We start from the raw sequence: 23052 nt of genomic DNA on the forward strand, positions 1-23052 counted from the left end.
GTTGAGAAAAAATGTTCAGGTTCAACTGTTGGATGAGGTGTTGTTACAATTATCCTCATTAGTTCACTAACTGTGGAAATGTGTCTAGATTCCAGTTGTTGTGTAGTAGATGCTGCAGCATTGTAACAGTACCACTTGCTTGTTGAAAACTTTTTCTGCTTTAGAGTACTTCTAGCTCTGTTCTCAGTTGCGCTTTCGATGACCATGGGTACGTTTCAGCAATAATGTTAAGTTCTCCCACATGAAAATTGGTCAAAAATAGCGAAAATGAGCTCACCTCTAACAATTCTGTCGCAAGGTGATTAGTGAATGAAAATCTTCCATTCTTACGACTTATTATGGCGTCACAAACTTCCTTCACACCTGCTACTTTATTTTCTGATTTTCTTTTCTTCTGAATCTCTTGTTCAGAAGATGACAAAATTTCTTAAATGGCTGTATTTCTTATTCCTGTAATAACATCTTCAGTGTCCAATAATATTGTTTAGCGGTTATTGCTTCAAGATTCCAAGTTGTAGTTTTGTGAAGAGTATGTCTCCATGTGGCATAATCCCACAAAAAAAAATTTCTAGCCAAAATAAGAACTCAGGGTCTTTCAAATTGGAGGGGAGGTTGTAACTTTTCGTCTGGTTTTTGTCATCTGCATGATCAGGGAGGGTAATTTCTTCTAAACACTTAATGAGACTTTCCTTGTTCTCTTTAACTGTGTTGACTACCAGAATGTTAAACATCCATCTTGTAGCTCCTATCTGTGGTAGTCTAGTTTGCACAACTCTGTCTAGCACACTTGTTCCGTGGGGCGACTGGAAGAAAAAAGCTGGAAAGCTGGAGAGATCGGGCAAAAAAAAAAAAAAATTAGCAGATTTGTTTATAGATACAGCTTTTTGCAGGACCAGATTAAATTGATTAGCATAGCAGTGAACCTAATAAGCCCTACCATATACCTGCTTAATCCTTGCCTGAACACCGTTAATGCCTCCGCTCATAACAACAGCTCATCATAGCATTGTGCAATCACAGCCGATTCACTGTTTCCTGTCTGTACTGTCACCCACACAGTACACAAGCAACTACAACACAGACTGTCATTTCTGGAAATGATTGAATTCAGGTAGTAATGGCTACCAACAGAGTCACCTGATTACAGGTAAATGAAACCAACTAAACTGGTGCACTCTCCTGTTAGGAAAAGAAAAGGATTACTGTATGATAAAATCCAAAACTTAGTATACTACAAGTAATTCAGAAGCCCACAAAATAGATTTTCCTGCCAGTATAACTATAACATATACTGACGTCCAATTTAATTTGGGTCAACAGAAGCATCCGATTCCATCCGTCTGCTTTGACCCATGCCGTAAGGGTGTTATGGCGTGTGACGTCATTACGTCACGGTGTTTGAGTTGGTTGTGTTTGTAGATGTCGTCTTGTTGTGTTTCATGGTGCCCTCTGAAGATGTGTGTATGTGCTGAGTACAATGTGTGGTATTGGGTTCATTTGAGCCTTGGTGTTGAATGTGTGAAGTCGTTGGCAGTGTTTGTAATTCCAGACGTAAGGTTTGAAAGTTTTTTAAATGAGTTATCATTTTTTTTTTTTTTTTTTTTTTTTTTTTTTTTTTTTTTTTTTTTTTCGTTTGGTGTTATTGGTTTGTTGTTTGTAATGTGGTAAGATGTTTAATTTGTGCGCATGTGTGGTGGGGGTTGGGGTGGAGAGGGGGGTGTGTGTGGCTGACCTCGTTTGCAGTGCCAGAATTTGTTGGTGGTAAGCAATTTTTTTTTTTTTTTTTTTTTTTTTTTTTTTTTTTTTTTTGTCTATTCTCGAGTTATGATGTTTAGTGTATTTATGGTTTACTGAATGTGTTTAATTTATGTAGGGATGTTTTATTTGTGAATTTTTGATGTTTTGGTTTTGGTTTTATTTTTCATAGTTGTAGGTGTTGGGTTTTTTTGGTATGAATAGTTGTGGTCAGGGTCATGATGTTTAGTGTATTTATGGTTTACTGAATGTGCTTTAATTTATGTAGGGATGTTTTATTTGTGAATTTTTGATGTTTTGGTTTTGGTTTTATTTTTCATAGTTGTAGGTGTTGGGTTTTTTGGTATGAATAGTTGTGATCAGGGTCAGTGGAAATGACCGATTCCAATTTTCGTAGTTCTAGTTGTAACTGTTGGTGTTTAGGTATCATCACCCATATAGGTCAAGGGAAATATCTGATTTCAATTTTCGTAGTTTTATTTGTAGGTTTTAGTGTTTTGGTATCGTCACCTGTGGTAGGGCTATATAGGTCAAGGGAAGTATCCGATTCCTGCAGATTTTGTTGGTGTAGCGGATTGTAATTTTTTTCTCTTTTCTTTTTGTTCGTCATTTTATCTTTTATGATCATGGTTTTTTTTAGCTTGTCCTCACCCTAAAACCCCCAATTCACGCGGTTGTCCTGTTAGTTTGATTGAATTTTTGGATGGAGATTATTGTCTTATTTATACATATTTTTGTGTTTGTTGCTGTGTGTATGTAGTGACGTCATAGGTGCCGTATTGGAGAAGCTTAGAATACCCATTTTGCATGTTGATGATGTCATGGGTCAAAGCAGACAGGTGGAATCTGACACTTCCGTAATCCCTTTAATTTCACCATTTCTCGAGGGAATTGGCATATTTGACGAGTGTGCTACCATCTAATGGGATTTATGCCAGTGGCCAAGTGAATGGAGTGTGGTACCATCTAGTGCAGGCTCTTCCAGCTCGTGGGCTCCGCTGTGAGCCGCGGAGCGCTCCCTGCTCCAGGGAGCCGCGTCGCTCGCTGTGACCAGTCAAGTGGGCCGGCACGTGGCACGGCTGGCTGAGGCAGGCGGCAAGGCAAGGGTTTTGATGTGCCAGCTGCATCTTACAAGATCGAAAACCTCGCACTCTTATCTGCTAAGACGTGGTGACGTGCTACACCAGGAAATACGATCTTCAGGAAATAAATAAGAAACAAATGTTTTACAAGAAATTGCATACTAAATTTATTGGGCCTCTGTAGTTTGAAAATTTCTTTTCATTACAAGATCGGAAATATCAGGCGTCAAAGTGTTCGCAGCGTTAATGCGGAGGATGGCCTTCATTGTTGCATCCTGAAGAAGCGATCGTTCCTTACTTTATAACTGTTTTCATTGCTCAGAAAAGCTGCTCACATCAAAACATAAATCCAAACATGCATATGATCTGAGCGACATTGTTGTGAAGTTTGGGAAATGTTTTTTCTGTAATGAACACTACCATCGTGACAAATACAACGTGATGTAGTACCTCTCTTTCAACAAAGTTGAATTTTGCAAATCAATAATCTCCAATTGAAGCGACGATGACAAGTCATCGGTGGAAACTGAAAAAGGAGTGCTGAATACCTTAAGTTCCATTTCCAAACTAGTGAGGTCTCGGAATCGTGTTTCAAACGACGTGATGAGCTGCTTTAACTTTGCTTGGTAATCGCAGAAAGTAGTACCATCAGGTAGTTTTAAAGAAGCAAGATGATTGAAGAACGTTAGATGTCCATTACTCATCTGTCTCTCAAATAAACGTAACTTTTCCATGAACATTTTGATCTGGTCGTGTATGTCAATGATTAGCTGCCCTTTGCCCTGCAATGACAGATTTAAATTATTCAGATGCATAGTTATGTCATCTAGGAACGCCAGGTCTGATATCCATTTTATATCTTTCAGACAGCGCATTTCTTCCCTTTTCATTTCGAGAAAATGGGTATTTCCTCACTAATGGCAAAGAAAACGTCAAGAACTTTTCCCCGACTCAGCCAACGAACTGTATTGTGATAAGATATATCCCCATACTCCGCTTCCACATCTTTCAGGAATCCTTTGACGACGCACAAAATTCACACAGTTCACGACATCTTTCATTACACCACCTAGCTCTACTGTTTCAGCACACAGTGCCTCTTGGTGCATTACAGAACACGAACTATGTTTCATGTTTTGAATACCCTCCGTATTACGAATCCGTTTTTAAACATACATCTACTGGTATGTCGTTCTTAAGCCTGGCTACCAGTTCTCTGCGTGCAACGCCTTCTACCTGACTGTATTTAATTCTGTATATTGTACCTCTTCGCAGAATTAAATACTTTATGACATACAAAACACTGCGGTCGGCCATCCCTCTCAATGAATAGAAAGGTATCCTCCAATAGAGGTACAGAGCTCCCGCGGCTAGTCATAGCTGTCATTGAGCACGGATTATTACGGCTGCATGCGGCCAGGGGGCAGTGAGTTCGCTTTCCCCCTCCACGCGGGCTCCGAGCTGCCGCAGTGAGCGCTCCGGCTCCCTGGAGCTCAGTTGGAACAGCCTGATCTAGTGGGATTGATGTAGACTTGTGATTGAGTGGTAAGGCCTAGCTGTGCACGCCATAACCCAAACACATTGTTTATGTGATCCACATGTATTTGAGCCATAAGGGAATTAAATCATGCCAGTTGTGCATGCGCAGAAGTTCCTTAAAATGTCACAACCGACAGTGTGCTTATGCTTCTGATGCCAAGTTTCGTGGAGTCTAGGGGGATAGCACTGTGGCAAGCATTTTAGATTTAAGTGACATATATTTCAGATTACAGCATTTAAATTATGTTTAACAGCATTCAAAGAAAAATAGCCAGTAAACCTGCAAAAAGTATCAAAAGTTTCGGTGTTCATGTGCTCTTACACAGCAGCTGCTGCTGCTTCTAGGGGTGAATGATTAGATTAGATTAGATTAATTATTCATTCCATAGACCCATAAAAGAGGGAATCCTCCTGGGTGTGGAACATGTCAGATAAAACACATTACAAAAATGTAATTAGAAAAACTTGTTTAAATAATTTTAATGATCCTCAGTAAATAAACAGTAAAATTATGTATATGAATTAAATTTAAACTTTTAATATTTACAGGTTTAATACTTACATCTGCTTTCATTAAATCCACCATTGAGACATTTGCTAGTTTCTTGGCTATTACAACCAAGCATTGTCAAAAATTAAAGTAAATTATTAATTTCAGTGATCCTCAGTTAAGAACTGTCAGATTATGTACAAGATTTAAAATTAAACTTCCCTATTTACAGACTTAAGACTTACATCTGCTTTCCATACATCCATGATTCACACAGTAGGTAGTACTTGGGTGTTACAACCAAGTATTGTCAAAAATTAAAGTATAATCAATTTTCATTAAAATGGTCTACTGCACTTGTTGAGAAACTCATGGATGGAGTAGAAGGAATTGGCCACCAAAAATTCTTTTAAATTATGTTTAAATTGTGCCTTGTCTGATACTAAACTCTTAATGGTTGCTGGTAACTTACTGAAAATATGCATTGCTGAATATTGGACTCATTTCTTGGCAAGAGTAAGTGATTTTAAATCTTTATGTATATTGTCCTTATTCCTAGTATTGATACTGTGTACTAAACAGTTAGTTAGAAAAAGAGATGTATTATTTACAACAAACTTCATAAAGGAATAAATATACTGAGAAGCTGTGGTTAATACGCCCAATTCTTTGAATAGGTTTCAACATGATGTTCTTGGATTTACACTACTCATTACTCTTACGATACGCTTCTGTACTCTAAAAATTTTTTCTGTGTGGAGTTACCCCAAAATATGATACCATATGACATAATGGAGTGAAAATAAGCAAAATATGCCAGTTTTTTTATACTTATATCTCCTATGTCTGACATCATTTGCATTGCAAACACAGACTTGTTTAGGCGCTTTAGCAGTTCGTTAGTATGTTGCTCCCAACTGAATTTATTATCAAGTTGTGATCCCAAGAATTTTTACTCTCAACCTCTCCTGTTTCCATGTCATCATATTTTATACACGCGCCAGAAGGAAATCTCTTGGAAGTTCTGAACTGCATATAGTGGGTCTTTTCAAAGTTAATGGCCGTGAATTGACCATGAACCACTTATTAACGTCAGTAAAAATTTGATTAGCTGCCCTTTCTAAATTTATATTTGATTTACTATTTATTGCAATGTTTTTATCATCTGCAAATAAGACAAACTTGGCATCTGGTAATGTAATAGATGACAGGTCATTAATATACACAATAAACAGTAGTGGACCTAGTATGGAACCTGGGGGAACACCACATGTAATTTCTTTCCCAGTCAGATGATGTCTGATTGCCTACTGCTGAAGTGTTACGTAATGACACCTTTGTTTTCTATTAGTATGGTATGACTGAAACCATTTTGCAGTGCTACCAGTGACACCATAATATTGTAATTTACTTAAAAGAATGCTGTGATTCACACAGTCAAATGCCTATTAGTTTTGAGCACTCAAACTTCAGTGGCATATGCCTATGCCATAGCACGCAGAATACACACTTGAAAATTGGAATTATTTCCTGAAACATACCATGCAACATATAAATAAAAAGAGAATCATGAGTGCCAGCAGGGAAAGTTAATTATGATTAAATCTCTTATTATTATTATTATTATTATTATTATTATTATTAACCCTATGAATTACAGCCTCAATTTGCATTTAAGACGTAACAACCAGATCGCAAGTTTCCTGACTACAGTGTTGTAAAATTTTAGTTTCAATTATTTTTGTCTAGGGATAATATTTTACAATGATATTAGACACATCATCACATTTCAAGTTTTATATAGAATAAACAAAATTTCTTACAAATTCAACATTCATTCAGAAAAACAAAATTTTGTGAGTAATACTGATTACAGATAATCAACAGTAACCAGACAATGTAGGCACATCAAAAGAGAAAAAAAAAGGTATATGTAATAATGATAAATACTAATAGCCTGCATTAATTTACATAACAATTTTGCAGATGTAAGAAGAGCAGATGTTATATGTGTATGTCTTACTGCAGTACAGCACTAAGACATTTATACAAACTGAAAAGCTGTGTTTAAACTCATACTTTCACTAAATGCACAATATCAGAATACACAATTTTCCACTTAGTCAGTCCACTCCCTTCTGTATTTTCAGCACTGCAGTTGGTCTTATTTTATTCCTTTCTCAGGAATTTAGTTTCTACTTGAAGCAGTGCAGTGTCTTACACCATTCCCAATTTTAATTTATTTTTGTTCTATAAAATTGCCCAAGTGTTTTCACGTTATGCCAACTTGCAGAGACAAGATGTTCTATCATGTTTCTTTTGAAAATTCTCAATTCCTTTATGCTCTTTATACCAAGTTGCAGCCTGTTATAAAATAAGTTTCATGATTTTCTAAAATCCCTGTTTGTCATTTTAAACTTTGCATTATTTTTTTCCCTTCTTTTTCAGGTGTTTGACTAAGAATTCTGGCACCAGTTTGCAAGAATGGGAAATAACAACACAAGACCCAGCTCAAATAGTGGACATACTGCACAATATAGTGTCCCCAGTAGCACACAAGTAAATAACAGTAGGCAATTTGGATCAGCTTTTCCACACACAACTCATTACGTTGTTTCAAACAGAACATCAGGAAATACTGTCTACAGTGCACAGAGTAGTGTTGCAGATACAATATCTAATACAAGAACAGGAACAGGACTAAATAAACCAGTAGCTGGTAAAACTCAGTCTTTTGAGCCAGACTTAAACCATCCTTACCAGAGACTGCAGTCAGAACTGGCAGAAGAAGCAAGAGTGCATCATGTCCACAACCAGCAAGAGCCGATGTCATCATTTAACAGAGACGCTGCAACTAAAGTAGTTAGTGACATCCCTGTAAAGAGCAGTCAGCATCTTGCAAAAGGTCCGTCTGATGGGTTCAATGAAACTTTATCCCGTCCTTTTCCTGCAGCTAAATTTGTGGGAGCACAAAGCTCAACACAAAACAGTCAAGTTCCCAAAGTTCAGAATGTTACAGGGAAGTCATTGACGGCAAACTTTGCACCTTCAGCACCTACTTTCAGTGAACTTCACTCAGAAGTTCCAATGGCACGTGTAATCCCTTCTGTTGTGATGGCCAACAAACAAAAGGAAGATTACCAGAAATCTATAAAAGAAAATTTTAACTGCTCATCTCGGGGACAGTTAGTGGGAGAAAATGGACAGTCTACCAAGATAAATGTGATTCAGCCACATTCTTCAGGGACAGGCAACATACTCAAGCAGAATGAGGGTATCCGGTCAAAAGACCTTGTAAAAGAACAAAGTGCAGATGTGTCAAAGACTGTTATTTCTGACCATGAATGGCAACAACGTATTAGTTCCCTCAGTTCAGAGCTTACTGAGAGCAGTCAGTCACAGAACAATAATTATAGTAGTGCAGAGAGTCGAGCAAGTCATGGTAGCCACAGTTCAAGAACAATAGTGGGAGACACAAGACAGGGTCAAAGTGGCAGTTATTTGAACAAGGGATTTTACAATGAAAACAAAGTAGGAAATTGTGACTTGAGGCAGAAATGTGCCGAACCCAGATATTTCATTGGTTATCATCGGTTGCTTGAGTTTGTAGATGGAGATCCTGAAGAGGCAGTTATAGTTCTTGCAAATAAACACTCCGGATTTTATGAGCTGCTGAAAGACAACTTGAAACCAGATTGGTTGGTGTTGGTAGTGAAATTGCTTGCCAACATATGCAAGACTAATTTATCTGACAAGAAAGTTGCAGTTCTTTCCGAGACCTGTTCACTGGGCTTTCATGAGCAGCTGTCATTATATCTGTCTAGTTTATCGCCAAAGCAAAATGAAAGTGATAAACTTCATCTAAGAACTTTTATTTATAATTTAATAAAATTATATGCAACTGTAGTGGAATTAATTCCAAACACTGGTTGCGAGCTAGCGATGTTGGCTACAATTGATGCTGCCATTAAGACTTCAGCTCAGTATCTTGGAGCATCTTACACTGATGATATATTCAATAACCTTGTAGATTTGAAAAACCAAATCAAACTGTCTGGAGACAATGAGAGAAAAGGGCTGCAGAAAGAAATAAACCTAGCTGAGGAACTTTCTGCAACTAACTTCAGAGAACTGTGTGTTCTCCCAACAACAAGTGAGCTTACGAGCAATCGAGAACCATTCCTTCGAGCCATCTTAATGCAGGGAGCATATACAAATGCAGAGCATTACTTAGATGTCCATTTTAGGCTTCTGAAAGAAGATTTGATAAGGCCACTACGTGAAAACATTAACAGACCTTGGAAAGGCAAAACTCCAAGATTTAGAAATTTGAGACTGTACAGGAAAGTGTACTTCACACGGTGGACAATGGTAGGAGGTAAAATAGGCCATATAGTGAGCTTTGACCCCGATAATTATATGGAAAAGGCTAAACTGACCAGTTGTGGAATGCTGCGGAGTGATTCTCTTCTCTGTTTCTCAAATAATAATTTTAAAAATGTATTATTTGCAACTGTGATGTGTAATTACGATTTCATGTTAAAAAAAGGATACGTAGTTGTTTGCTGTTTAGATATGGAAGAAAGTAGAAATAATGAAATGTATAGCTCTCCTTATGTGATGATAGAATTGAAGTTAAACTTTAAGCCTTATTTCCATACACTTAAGGCCTTGCAGAAAATGCAAGTAAATGAATTTCCAATGCCACAGTATATTATCGATGTTGTGAACCAGAGAATGCCTCCAGAATATCTGTGGGATGCACAGAATGGGAGATCCAAACTACTGAAAATCGATGGAAAAGATGTTGTTGCCACAGATATTGAATCTTGGCCAAAGGCATCTCAACTTCAACTAGATGAGTCTCAATACAGCGCATTTCGAACAGCTCTGACAGAGAAATTTGTTCTCATTCAAGGACCACCTGGAACCGGCAAAAAGTTTTTAAGTCTTAAAATAATGAAAACCTTTCTTGAGAACAGACAAGCGTGGAACTCCAAGAAAGCACCAATACTGGTTATTTGTCTTCGAGATCGTACCCTTGATCAGTTAATGGAAGGCTTCTTGAAGTTTACTCCAAATATAGTTCGCATTGGAGGGAAAACCATGAATGAACAGGTTACCCAATTAAACCTTGCAGAAAAACAAAAATTGATTAAAAGACGTGGTCCCAACTATCACGTATTCTGTCACTTGAGAAATAGTTTATCAGCTGTTGTTTCCTCATTTAAGAAACTGGAGCGTGACATAAATGCTATAGATAGCAATTGTGGTATTTTGTCCATCACATCACTTGAGTCGTGTATGTCAGAAGTACATGTTAACTCATTCAAAAACAATATTAATCAAGTAGACAATTCATTATTCCTTAAATGGCTAGAAGAAGGGATCTCTACTACCTCAGCTAATGAGACAGAAACACCAGCTTATATTGATTCCTTGGAAGAAACTGTCAGTGTCAGAAGCAACAACATAACGTGTGACATTACACTGCCTGATGAAACTGATGACGACTTAGGCCTAGAAGTGGATCTGAAAAAGTCAATTGAGCTTATAAATTTTGCTTTGGATTTCAAGGCCTCACAAGAAGCTATTGATGTATTAAGAGAGACCATAAGAAATATAAGGGAAAAATCAAGTGAAGAAGGTGTGTTCAATTCAGTGCAGAAATATGAGGAAGAGTTGAGAAGACTTACAGTTAAGTTGAAATATTTTCAGAACAGTCTGCTGGCAGATCAAAAGTTGAATGAGAAACTGGACCCATTGCATAATTTGTCAGATCTGTGGGCCATAGACTCAGCAGCTCGATGGTCTCTGTATAGGCAGTGGGTTTCAACACTGAAATGTAGACTGTTGGAAGAATTACAGCAATTAGCGTCAGATGTTATTTCGAAATCGAAGAAATTTGAGGAGTTTAAAGCAGTGGAAGATTATGAGCTACTCTTGAATTCAGACATTGTTGGCATAACTACAGCTGCAGCTGCCCAGTTTCAGCCTCTGCTGAAGAGACTGGAATGTAAAATAGGTAAGTGCCATATGGATGAGGCCAACAGTTGACGCCTATCTTTTCTATCTTTTAGATAAAAATGAGTATATGTAATTTGCTTGACACAGCGGTGAATAAAATGAAGGTCCTGTTATTTTTGTACAGTTAAATTTGTTGTGTCTGTAGCTTATGAGGTAGCTTAACACATCAAACATCTGCAAAATGAGTAAAATATTAGCACATTTGATTACAGTGGGTGTACAGGTCCCAGGAAAAATGTTGGAATTGTTTCATCTGGGAAAAAACCATAAATTTTTTAGAATTCCAGGAATTTTTAATTGTTTTAGTGATGTTGCCATTGGCTGACTACATTACACATCCTGTGCTCTCCATATCTGCTGCCATTGGCCAGAGAGATCACATGACATGAGCTACGATTGGTAGACAGAAGTGTATCACATAGCGCAGTATATAGATTTCAGAGGAACTTCGGAAGCTACCTTGCTGTATTTGGTGGAATTTGTATTTATACCTGCGTAATATGAAAATATGCAGTGTACGTGTTGCTGCGCATTAAAGATCTTTCCAAAACACATTGTTTTCTGCTGGGTTTTGTTTCCTAAAGTGCCGGGGAGTCCTATGCTGGTGTATGAAACCTTTACCATTCAAAGGATTGATAAATTTTACCCGTTCCGAGGAAAAATATATTGTCACTTAAAATGGAAAAAAAATGTACTTTCACTTGGGGAAAACATATTTTCACCTGGGAGAAAGTGTATTTTTAACTGGGAAATACCAATTTATCCCCCCCCCCCCCCCCCCCCCCCCCCCCCCCCCCCCCCCCCCCCCCCGTCCCTGCCTGCGTACACACCCTGAATACAGTATGTAAAAGTTAAGCATGAGAAATATAAAACTTTGGTAATGCCACGAGTCCTTCAGTAGTGCTGCGATAGTTCAATTTGTGAACTGTTCGTCGTACAAACTGGTTTACTTGCTAGCAGTTATAAGATACAATTCCTGGCTAGCAGTTGAGATTAAGTGTTGTGCTATATCAGTGTATTCTCACTGTAAGTGTAATCGGCCAAAAGGTACATCTTTTGGATATAGCCAGAAAATTGTAGGTCTCTCACTGAGGTTGACTCTGTCTGGGTTATGACTGATGGACTGCTAAGAGCCTGTGCAAGAATTGGTCCAGAACTCTGGTGGAGTGAACTGCCGACTTTTCGGATTGCACCACCCTATATAGTCAAAGCGTGGAGGCATTCATGCAGATCCAGTTCTGCACGTGTGACACGGTGGAGGAAATAGGTCCCTTTCACGGAAGACTTCTGGTGTCCCCTGTCCTGCTGTCTGTTGCCGTCGTCGACACAGTTTAGGGAGCCAACACCGTGTTTGTATCCAAACCTGTGATGCTTCAGTGTTCGAGGGGTTGCCGATCCCTTTACGTGAATGGCAGGTACATGGCAAAATCTTTGGCAGGATTACAAAAATCATGAGAACAGAATTTAGTTTGGTACATGGCGAAGTTATCATTGGAAACTGAGGGGTTAAAAGGGTTGCAGCAGTGCGTTGCGGGAAGCATCCTGAGCGGGCATAGTGCAATAGGTGGTCAGAAACGAAAAGCAACGTGTTTTCCCTCAAGTATAAACTATGAAATTTGGACGTTGAGTCTTGAAAGTGTGAACAAATCGCCTGGCTTCACCTTTCAATTGTGGAGAGGACAGCATCGCACGTATATATTCAGTTCCATTTTGTAGACAAAATTGCTGAAACACCAACAAAGAAAACTGCGGACCATTGTCTGAAACAATTGTTGGAGGCATAACTTCGAAACAAAAGACAGAAGTGGGTGCTTTGGTAGTGCTAGTGCAATCCATTGATAATCGATGGGAGAAACTTACAGCGCTTGTGAATGAAATTGATTAGTTTGAAGACAAGAAGCCTCTGTTAAATCAAATTCCAGAACACTTCCCATAAGTAAGTGAGACAGCGTGTCCATGTTTACTTGTTGTGCTTTAGAGCGATAAAGACTGTTAGTTGGAACGAAGTGATGATCATCATTGCAGCTTCTGTGCAGTACGATCAGGCACATCTTTTATTGGATGAGAAGAGCAGCCAGTGGCTTATGATCAGTGAAGAGAGAGAAATTTCTACAATGCAGGTATTTGGTGACATATTGTATGATGGCTAAAGCTTCATTTTCCAGCTGACTGTGGGGCTTGTTCAACGTCTCCGACATAAATGTGTAGGGCATGCAGTTTTTCCAACCTTGTGAGATAAAACTACCCCTAGTCCAATTACTGATGCATTAACTGCAAGCACAACTTGTTTTCGCAGGTTAAAAGTGACTCGATGTGGCATCTAAGCAGTGCATTTTTCAAGTTTTGAAATAAATTTCTGCTTCTTTAGTCTGTTAGAAAGAAACACTTTTACTTTGGAAGCAATACAAAACAGCAGCTGTTTGTGCTGTGTTCGAAATTAACATAATGACCACATGTCAGGGGAGACTTACATGACTGGATGGTAAGTCTCCCCTGACCCGCAGTACTGTGGGACTTTCTCGAAATCTACCTCTTTTCCTAGACCTCTCCAGTCCTTTTCCTTCACCCATCTTCCTTCCTCTTCAACCCTTCTGCCTGATGAAGGAGCCACTGGCTCCGAAGTTTGCCTAAATTATAACCTTCTTTTATGTGTGTGTTCTGCTGCCATTTGGTGAGTAGATTTTTTTTATCTATCCAATTAACAATGACTTTGCTGGAAATCTATCTGTACTTGATAAAACATCAAGTGATGGTGAAGGCTTAACTTTGTATTTATGGGGAAAAAGGTGACAAAATGCTGGAAGGCTATGATATTTTAAATATTGGAGAGAAAGTTGTGATGAAATTGGCAAACTAGGTTTTACAGGTATATTATTTACATGGAAAGATACTTCACATCCACCGAGCTTTTAGTCTGCTTCATTCTGAGTGAGTTTGTTAGGCAGTTGGAAAGATACAACTAACAAGAATTTCAGCAGAGATTAAGCTCCAACCTGACAATAAAATGAGAATCAACAGGCTGTGGTGCACCTGTGAGGAGTCCATAGGAGGAGACAGACAGATTTCTGTTGACAGATAGTACTGTGACAGACTAGCAAAGGGTGGTCAATGAAAGAAATGGATTGCACTAACACTAGCACTACCAAAGCACCCACTTATGTCTTTTGTTTCAATTTTTATCTCTGTGGATTCAATTTTCTTGTCAACTGTAAGAAATATACCACCTCCATTTCCCATTAGCCTATCATTTCAGTACAAGTTCAGATTTACCCCAAAAATCTGATTGCCACAAATTTCAGTTTACTTAGTATTATGTGCGCTCACTGCTTTTTAGGGACACTTCGAACACTGGCATGTTGTTGCAAGTACTATGGTAGTTGATCACTTGGTTTTTAATACTTTTGTCTGTAAAAAAAAGGGAGGGGGAAGGTGGCATTTCTTCAGATTTTACACTAATAGTTCCTGGTCTCTACAGCTGATCCGATCAAAAGTTGCCCATCTAAATAGCCCTTGAATGCACTCCACACGCTGTCAGCTATCAGAGTAATCTGGGTCGCATCATTTGATGTGTAGGTGTACCCAGCCCCTATAGCAGGATCCTAGCTTGTCACAGAACATTAGAAGTCTCTAGTTCAAACCTTCCACTGGACTCCAACCCAGGGGACCTCAATCAATTCTGAGAACAATGCTGCAGATTGTGAGTTCCGTTAAAACCCAGTGAGGGAGGTTGGTGTTCGCAGTTATCTCTGACAGTTGATGGAATGATAGAAATATTATCTTGCACCATAGAGGAGAAATATGACCTTGCATCGTAGAGGACAGACAATATGTGTGGTTTCACACTGTTACCCAGTAGCTGCCAGACTACCCTGTTAAAGATGTTGGATGAGGTCTCCAGACATAAGCACTGAAGGCATTACATAATTCTTCCCTTTCATTGCTGTCATTCCCTGAAGGATCCCATTATCCACCTTACGTTTGAACTCACAGTGATTAAGAGACACTCACTCTTTTGAATTAGCCTTCCCTTAACATGGTATACAGTAGCTTTCTGACAGTTGAAGTATATCTCAACAGTTTGGTTTCAGTTTCACTTGAGGACAGTACCATGAAGTTGATGGTTAAGTGATGAGTGTAAAAGCTCGATTTCTCTGTAGAGCCACTATACCTACCATTGACACAGCACACATAGTAAGTGAATAACAGTATTAAATTCTGTATATTTTTCCCATGTGGAATGTTTCCCTCTATTATATTCACAATATTAAATTCTGTAGAGGAAACAAGCTCAACAGGACAGGTTAGTGCTGGGAGTACCTTTGGTATCTGTTGTGCATGTTTATCAGCAGCCGTTCCAAAACACTACAGCTTCCGATCACATGTCAGCACACAGAGGGATAACAAATAACTCATTCTGTGCATAACATCCACAGTGGTGCTGCTTTGTGGCTGGTGTAATGTGTTACAGAATAATAAATAACTTCAAACCAAGTATAATGCTTTTAATTTTGGAGTTTGTTGTGGTACAAAGAATACCAATTTCCTCTAAAAACTAAAGTGATGTACATCCAACAAAGATATTTCTGTTAGGATAAGAGAAAATTCTGTAACAAAATTTGCAAATTCTCTTAAAGTGCCTGGATCATTGTCCCTCCCTGAAGTTATGATCGTCAACAAACTCTACAATAGAGGAAACTAATGATAAATGCAGACAATGTAATCTCCTGTTGAAAGGGAAATCTAAATGTAACACTTTATGACAGTTACAATGTACATGACAGTAACAGTAACTCGCAAATGGCGATTTACTGCAAAATGTAAATATGGCATTCGTGAATTCTGAGGTTTTTTTATGAGGGTAATACTGTCGAAATTATGCAAAGCACAGATACAATCAACATGAAAAGATGGTTTAATTTTGATGTGATTTGTAGGATCTAGGTTTTGAAAGTGACATTTATATGATACATACGATACTACTGAGACACAAAAGAAGACTAGAAGTCATCTTATATACGATATATTAGCTGGTTTTGTGAAACCTGCATATGCCGCAGGTGCAGTTTACGGAAGGAGTATCAATTGAATTTTCAGTCACATCGTATAGGGAAATGCACTCTCTAATCTCTGCAGTCAACTTCTTCTATCTCCCTAATGAAGGAACCTGATGTTCCAAATTTTAGGAGAGTCATGTTCTATTTTAATTGTAGCTATCAACTCGTGTATAATCTGTATCTCATGAAAGTAAGTTCTGGGCAGAGATTGTTGCCAGATGGTTATGTTTGTATGCAACTGGTTGTGTGCATTTTTTTCATACAGTAATCAAAATATCTCCATTATTCTAACATAAATGTGTCAGAAGATAAAGAGTGCCTTATTTGACTTGCCCTCATGATGTAACTTACCAAACGAAAGCGTTGGCATGTTGATATATAAGATGATGTAACTTACCAATTACCAAACGAAAGTGTTGGCATGTTGATAGACACACACACACACACACACACACACACACACACACACACACACACACACACACAAAATTCAAGCTTTCGCAACCCACGGTTGCTTCATCAGGAGAGAGGGAAGGAGAGGGAAAGACGGAAGGATGTGGGTTTTAAGGGAGAGGGTAAGGAGTCATTCCAATCCCGGGAGCGGAAAGACTTACGGGGAAAAAAAGGAGAGGTATACCCTTGCGCGCGCGCGCACACACATCCATCCGCACATATACAGACACAAGCAGACATTTGTAAAGGCAAAGAGTTTGGGCAGAGATGTCAGTGGAGGCGTAAGTGCAGAGGCAAAGATGTTGTGGAATGACAGGTGAGGTATGAGCGACGGCAACTTGAAATTAGCGGAGGTTGAGGCCTGGTGGGTAACGGGAAGAGAGGATATACTGAAGGGCAAGTTCCCATCTCCGGAGTATATCCTCTCTTCCCGTTACCCACCAGGCCTCAACCTCCGCTAATTTCAAGTTGCCGTCGCTCATACCTCACCTGTCATTCCACAACATCTTTGCCTCTGTACTTCCACCTCGACTGACATCTCTGCCCAAACTCTTTGTCTTTACAAATGTCTGCCTGTATCTGTATATGTGCGGATGGGTGTGTGTGTGTGTGTGTGTGTGTGTGTGAGTGTGTGTGTGTGTGTGTGTGTGTGTGTGTGTGAATGTGTGTGCGAGTGTATACCTGTCCTTTTTTCTCCCTAAGGTAAGTCTTTCTGCTCCCAGGATTGGAATGACTCCTTACCCTCTCCCTTAAAACCCACATCCTTTCGTCTTTCCCTCTCCTTCCCTCTTTCCTGATGAAGCAACCTTGGGTTGCGAAAGCTTGAATTTTGTGTGTGTGTTTGTGTTTATTTGTGTGTCTATCAACATACCAACACTTTCGTTTGGTAACTTACATCATCTTGAAGCTGTAACTTAACAAACGAAAGCGTTGGTATGTTGATAGAGACAATAAAAAGCAGACAAACACACACACAAATATCAAGCTTTCGCAACCCAAGGTTGCTTCATCGGGAAGAGGGAAGGAGAGGGAAAGACGAAAGGATGTGGGTTTGACGGGAGAGGGTAAGGAGTCATTCCAATCCCGGGAGCGGAAAGACTTACCTTAGGGGGCAAAAAGGACAGGTATACACTCGCACAGACACACACATCCATCTGCACATATGCAGACACAGGTAGACACATGTAAATGCAAAGAGGTTGGCCAGAGATGTCAGTCGAGGTGGAAGTACAGAGGCAAAGATGATGTTGAATGACAGGTGAGGTACGAGCGGCAGCAACTTGAAATTAGCGGAGGTTGAGGCCTGGTGGGTAACGGGAAGAAAGAATATATTGAAGGGCAAGTTCCCATCTCCGGAGTTCTGATAGGTTGGTTTCAGTGGGAAGTATCCAGATAACCAGGACGGTGTAACACTGTGCCAAGATGTGTTGGCCATGCACCAAGGCATGTTCAGCCAGAGAGTGATCCTCATTACTAACAAACACAGTCTGCCTGTGTCCGTTCATGTGACTGGACAGTTTGTTGCTGGTAATTCCCACATAGAAGGCGTCACAGTGTAGGCATGTCAGTTGGTAAATCATGTGGATGCTTTCACACGTGGCTCTGCATTTGATCGTATACATTTTTCGGGTTACAGGACTGGAGTAGGTGGTGGTGGTGGGAGGGTGCATGGGACAGGTCTTACACCGGGGGCGGTTACAAGGGTAGGAGCCAGAGGGTAGGGAAGGTGGTTTGGGGATGTCATAGGGATGAACCAAGAGGTTACGAAGGTTAGCTGGAAGGCGGAAAGACACTCTTGGTGGAGTGGGGAGGATTTCATGAAGGATGGATCTCATTTCAGGGCAGGATTTGAGGAAGTCGTATCCCTGCTGGAGAGCCACATTCAGAGTCTGATCCAGTCCCGGTAAGTATCCTGTCACAAGTGGGGCACTTTTGGGGTTCAGTCCCGGAAAGTATCCTGTCACAAGTGGGGCACTTTTGGGGTTCTTCTGTGGGAGGTTCCGGGTTTGAGGGGATGAGGAAGTGGCTCTAGCTATTTGCTTCTGTACCAGGTCGGGAGGATAGTTGCAGGATGCGAAAGCTGTTTTCAGGTTATTGGTGTAATGGTTCAGGGATTCAAGACTGGAGCAGATTTGTTTGGCACGAAGACCTAAGCTGTAGGGAAGCGACCGTTTGATATGGAATGGGTGGCAGCTGTCAAAATGGAGGTACTGTTGCTTGGTAGTGGGTTTGATGTGGACGGATGTGTGAAGCTGGCCATAGGGCAGATGGGGGTCAACGACGAGGAAAGTGGCATGAGATTTGGAGTAGGACCAGGTGAATCTGATGGAACCAAAGGAGTTGAGGTTGGAGAGAAAATTCTGGATTTCTTTACTGCGAGCCCAGATCATGAAGATGTCGTCAATAAATCTGTACCAAACTTTGTGTTGGCAGGGTTGGGTAACCAAGAAGGCTTCCTCTAAGAGACCCATAAATAGGTTGGCATGCGAGGGGGCCATCCTGGTACCCATATCTGTTCCCTTTAATTGTTGGTATGTCTGGCCTTCAAAAGTGAAGAAGTTGTGGGTTAGGATGAAGCTGGCTAAGGTAATGAGGAATGAGGTTTTAGGTAGGGTAGCAGGTGATCGGCGTGAAAGGAAGTGCTCCATCGCAGCGAGGCCCTAGACGTGCGGAATATTTGTGTATAAGGAAGTGGCATCAATGGTTACAAGGATGGTTTCCGGGGGTTTAACAGATTGGGTAAGGATTCCAGGCGTTCGAGAAAGTGGTTGGTGTCTTTGATGAAGGATGGGAGACGGCATGTAATTGGTTGAAGATGTTGATCTACGTAGGCAGAGATACGTTCTGTGGGGGTCTGGTAACCAGCTACAATGGGGCACCCGGGATGTTTGGGTTTGTGAATTTTAGGAAGTAGGTAGAAGGTAGGGGTGCGGGGTGTCGGTGGGGTCAGGTGGTTGATGGAGTCAGGTGAAAAGTTTTGTAGGGGCCTAAGGTTCTGAGGATTCCTTGAAGCTCCATCTGGACATCAGGAATGGGATTACCTGGGCAAATATTGTTTGTAGTGTTGTCTGAAAGCTGACGCAGACCCTCAGCCACATACTCCCGACGATCAAGTACCACAGTCGTGGAACCCTTGTCAGCCAGAAGAATGACGATGGATCGGTCAGCCTTCAGATCACGGATAGCCTGGGCTTCAGCAGTGGTGATGTTGGGAGTAGGATTAAGGTTTTTCAAGAAGCATTGAGAGGCAAGGCTGGAAGTGAGAAATTTCTGGAACGTTTGGAGAGGGTGATTTTGAGGAAGAGGAGGTGGGTCCCGCTGTGACAGAGGACGGAACTGTTCCAGGCAGGTTTCAATTTGAATAGTGTCTTGGGGAGTTGGATCATTAGGAGTAGGATTAGGATTATTTTTCTTCGTGGCAAAGTTATATTTCCAGCAGAGAGTAAGAGTGTAGGACAGTAAACCTTTGACGAGGGCTGTTTGGTTGAATCTGGGAGTAGGGCTGAAGGTGAGGCCTTTGGATAGGATAGAGGTTTCAGATTGGGAGAGAGGTTTGGAGGAAAGGTTAACTACTGAATTGGGGTGTTGTGGTTCCAGATTGTGTTGATTAGAATTTTGAGGTTTTGGGGGGAGTGGAGCTGGAAGTAGGAGATTGAGTAGATGGGAGAGACTTGGCCTGTGTGCAATGAGAGGAGGTTGAGGTTTGTTGGAAAGGTTGTGAAGGGTAAGTGAGTTGCCTATCCGGAGGTGGGAAACCAGAAGATTGGATAGTTTTTTGAGGTGGAGGGTGGCATGCTGTTCTAATTTGCGGTTGACCTGTAGGAGGATGCTCTGAACAGCCGGTGTGGATGTGGGAGAGGAAAGACTGAAGACTTTTATTAAAGATAGGAGTTGACGGGTGTGTTCATTGGCTGAGTTGATTTGTAGGTGAAGGATTAGGCGGGTGAGGGCTATGGATTGTTCAGTTTGGAACTGATATAGGGACGGATGGAAAGAAGGGATACAGCCAGAGATAGGAACTTTAAGTGTGAGGCCTTTGGGGGTAATGCCAAATGTGAGACAAGCCTGAGTAAATAAAGTATGGGAGCGTAATCTGGAAGCTTAGGTCTTCGTGGCATATGAATCAGCTCCAGTCCTGAATCCCTGAACCGTGGCATATGAATCTGCTCCAGTCCTGAATCGCTGAACCATTACACCAATAACCTGAAAACAGCTTTCGCATCCTGCAACTACCCTCCCGACCTGGTACAGAAGCAAATAGCTAGAGCCACTTTCTCATCCCCTCAAACCCGGAACCTCCCGCAGAAGAACCCCAAAAGTGCCCCACTTGTGACAGGATACTTTCCGGGACTGGATCAGACTCTGTATGTGGCTCTCCAGCAGGGATACGACTTCCTCAAGTCCTGCCTTGAAGTGAGATCCATCCTTCATGAAATCCTCCCCACTCCACTAAGAGTGTCTTTCCGCCTTCCACCTAACCTTCGTAACCTCTTGGTTCATCCCTATGAAATCCCCAAACCACCTTCCCTACCCTCTGGCTCCTGCCCTTGTAACTGCCCCCCGGTGTAAGACCTGTCCCATGCACCCTCCCACCACCACCTACCCCAGTCCTGTAACCTGAAAGGTGTACACAATCAAAGGCAGAGCCACGTGTGAAAGCACTGACGTGGTTTACCAACTGACATGCCTACACTGTGAAGCCTTCTATGTGGGAATTACCAGCAACAAACTGTCCATTCGCATGAACGGACACAGGCAGACAGTGTTTGTTGGTAATGAGGATCACTCTGTGGCTGAACATGCCTTGGTGCACGGCCATCACATCTTGGCACAGTGTTACACCGTGCCCCCACGTGGGAAAAATATATCTAGAAACAAAGATGATGTAACTTACCAAATGAAAGTGTTGGTATGTTGATAGACACACAAACAAACACAGAAAATTCAAGCTTTCACAACCCACGGTTGCTTCATCGGGAAGAGGGAAGGAGAGGGAAAGACGAAAATATGTGGGTTTTAAGGGAGAGGGTAAGGAGTCATTCCAATCCCGGGATCAGAAAGACACACACACACACACACACACACCCATCTGCACATATACAGACAGAATCAGACTTTAGTATTACTTGCAATTTTGTGCTCCATGCTCAAAGTTTGTAAAATTTTGAATGCCCAGATGCCCTCCCTCACAATAAATGGTGGTTGAAAATTTGTAAAACTAATGAAAAGCCAAGAGATTCCACAAACATTCCATTAGGGGGAGTTTTATGTAGGACAAAATGATAGTTTGTACAGGATATAATTGATTGTTCATCTTTATTGAGCAAATTCTTATTAAAATGCTGATACTTCTCATAAAGCGTAGGACTGTATACTATGAAATTACATTGTACTTTTGATGTGTCTCCTGTACTGTAATCGTGTTACTAGCAAATGTGAAACAAATAATTTGCAGTTCATTAACATATTTATTGAACTTCATTCTCATTTTAGAGTAAAAATACAGCAACTGATTGATGCAGATGGTTTTGTCATGGTAGTTTTGTCTGGATTTTTAGATTACACGTGTAATTTCTGTTGCAGTCATTGTGAGGTATGATTTATTACTTAACCTTTGTTCGCAGCTATTGTAGAAGAAGCAAATGAAATACTGGAATCACAAATTGCAGTTTTTCTTACAAGTCATTGTCAGCATCTCATCATGATAGGTATGTCAATTACATATATATATATATATATATGTCTGCTTGTGTCTGTATGTGTGGATGGATATGTGCGTGTGTGCGAGTGTATACCTGTCCTTTTTTCCCCCTAAGGTAAGTCTTTCCGCTCCCGGGATTGGAATGACTCCTTACCCTCTCCCTTAAAACCCACTTCCTTTCGTCTTCCCCTCTCCTTCCCTCTTTCCTGATGAGGCAACAGTTTGTTGCGAAAGCTTGAATTTTGTGTGTGTGTTTGTGTTTGTTTGTGTGTCTATCGACCTGCCAGCCCTTTTGTTCGGTAAGTCACCTCATCTTTGTTTTTTTATATATATATAATTTAAATTATAGTGAAGTATTTATACTTTTTTGTTTGTCATTAATCAGTGTATTAGCACTGGAGTCGGGGCACATTTTTTGAGTTACTCAGGTAACTCAGATTGTCTTGAAAGAAAAATGTATTGGTTTCAAGAAAAGTGAAATTAGCTTGTTTCATCAGGACATAGGGACTTGAAATAGTAAGACAGATGAGCGTCTGGAATTTGTAGATGAGTGGAAAATTCAGAAATTGTTGATTTTTGTGTTCTTTTCTGAACGCACCGTGGGGAAAGATAAGTTAAATATTGGGTATTATATACCAGGAACATTTTCGTGTAGAGTTAACCAGAAAAAAGGATTTGCAACATGTGTAAAAGTTAAACAATACATCCCTTGTAATTGTAGCAGTTCCCCACTAGGCAATTTTTCAGCTGTTTATAAGAAAAGATGCTTTATTTAGTTACTTGTTGGGCAAGAAGAAACTGTTAGTACTTCGTGGAGATTTCAATTTAGAATTCCTAAAAGATTGTGATACAAAAAATTAAATGGAATCATTATTTGGTTGCTTCAGTCTGGGTTCAGTAGTAAATTTTCCAACTTGCTCACAGCAAGGTAGCAGGACCTTGATTGATAAT

General features: G+C 40.4%; 1 protein-coding gene across 1 annotated transcript in view; it reads left to right on the top strand.

The window, feature by feature from the left end:
• LOC126484625 (NFX1-type zinc finger-containing protein 1-like) overlaps nt 1–23052 on the top strand; it is a 269764-nt gene that overhangs the window by 33906 nt on the left and 212806 nt on the right. Inside the window, exons 2-3 of the mRNA XM_050108209.1 lie at nt 7315–10891; nt 22025–22108. Of these exons, the coding sequence (XP_049964166.1) occupies nt 7351–10891; nt 22025–22108 (3625 nt within the window). The 5' untranslated portion in view covers nt 7315–7350. The remainder of the gene's footprint in view (nt 1–7314; nt 10892–22024; nt 22109–23052) is intronic.

This window comes from Schistocerca serialis, chromosome 6 (assembly GCF_023864345.2).
Source record: "Schistocerca serialis cubense isolate TAMUIC-IGC-003099 chromosome 6, iqSchSeri2.2, whole genome shotgun sequence".
NCBI classification, from domain to species: domain Eukaryota; kingdom Metazoa; phylum Arthropoda; class Insecta; order Orthoptera; family Acrididae; genus Schistocerca; species Schistocerca serialis.